Raw genomic sequence first — 858 nt, forward strand, 5'->3', positions numbered from 1 at the left:
GGGGACAGAGAAGGCGCCGCCGCTGAGCGCCAGCGCATCCGCGTCCACGCAGCCGCCGGCGGGCAGCACCCAGGGCCCTGCATGCCAGGTCGTCGGAGGTGGCAGCGAGACATGCAACCGGCCCGGAAGCTCCTCAGCCTCCTCTTCCTCATCCTGATGGGCACCGAACTCACTCAAGTACGTGCGGCCACCGCCATTTTCCTCCAGCACCCAGGGCCCTGCATGCCAGGTCGTCGGAGGTGGCAGCGAGACATGCAACCGGCCCGGAAGCTCCTCAGCCTCCTCTTCCTCATCCTGATGGGCACCGAACTCACTCAAGTACGTGCGGCCACCGCCATTTTCCTCCCCGCGGGCACGGGCGGAGCTGGGAGGGCTCCTGCCGCGGGGCCCCACGCCGAGCCCCGCGGATGTGGAGGTGCGGGCCGGAGCTGGGTTGGAAGTGGGGTGCGGGCTGAGCCGCCGCTGGTGCCCGTAGTCCGCCGCGCAGGGCCGCTCTACCGCCCTTCTGTCCAGGACTCCTTGCCCCGTGCCCTGCTGAGAAGTTCAAAGGGCGGCGGTGAGGGGTCCTTAGCTGCTGTGGCCACCAGGGCACAGGAGTGAGAGGGCATGGCCAAGCCCCTGGGCATTTCCCCGAACCCCCAACCCCAACACACACCTCTCTGGTGGTCTGGCCCCTCCTTTGGGCACTGGGGGCTTAGGAGCGCCCCAAAACAGGCCATGGGAATGGCACCTGGAGACCTGGAAGGCAGGCAGCAGCGCGCTGGCTTGGGTGCACCACTGGCCGGCTGTGGGGGCTTTTGGGGGCTGTTCTGCGCACGTGAGGCGGGAGCCCAGGCGTGTGTGGGGACCCCCCCAGCC

The 858-nt window shown here is 69.1% G+C and overlaps 1 protein-coding gene across 2 annotated transcripts in view; it reads left to right on the plus strand.

Annotated features, from left to right (window-relative positions):
- Nucleotides 1-6: 6 nt before the first annotated feature.
- OLFM1 (olfactomedin 1) overlaps nucleotides 7-858 on the plus strand; it is a 40,082-nt gene continuing 39,230 nt past the window's right edge. The window contains exons 1-2 of one of the 2 annotated variants that reach the window (XM_027767030.1): nucleotides 58-73; nucleotides 215-318. In XM_027767030.1, the coding sequence (XP_027622831.1) occupies nucleotides 223-318 (96 nt within the window). In that variant the 5' untranslated portion in view covers nucleotides 58-73; nucleotides 215-222. Of the gene's footprint in view, nucleotides 178-214; nucleotides 319-858 lie in introns of both variants that reach the window. The other variant, XM_006165265.3, reaches the window with a different exon arrangement.

The sequence above is a fragment of the Tupaia chinensis genome, unplaced genomic scaffold, assembly GCF_000334495.1.
Source record: "Tupaia chinensis unplaced genomic scaffold, TupChi_1.0 Scaffold143845_1, whole genome shotgun sequence".
Lineage (NCBI taxonomy): Eukaryota > Metazoa > Chordata > Mammalia > Scandentia > Tupaiidae > Tupaia > Tupaia belangeri.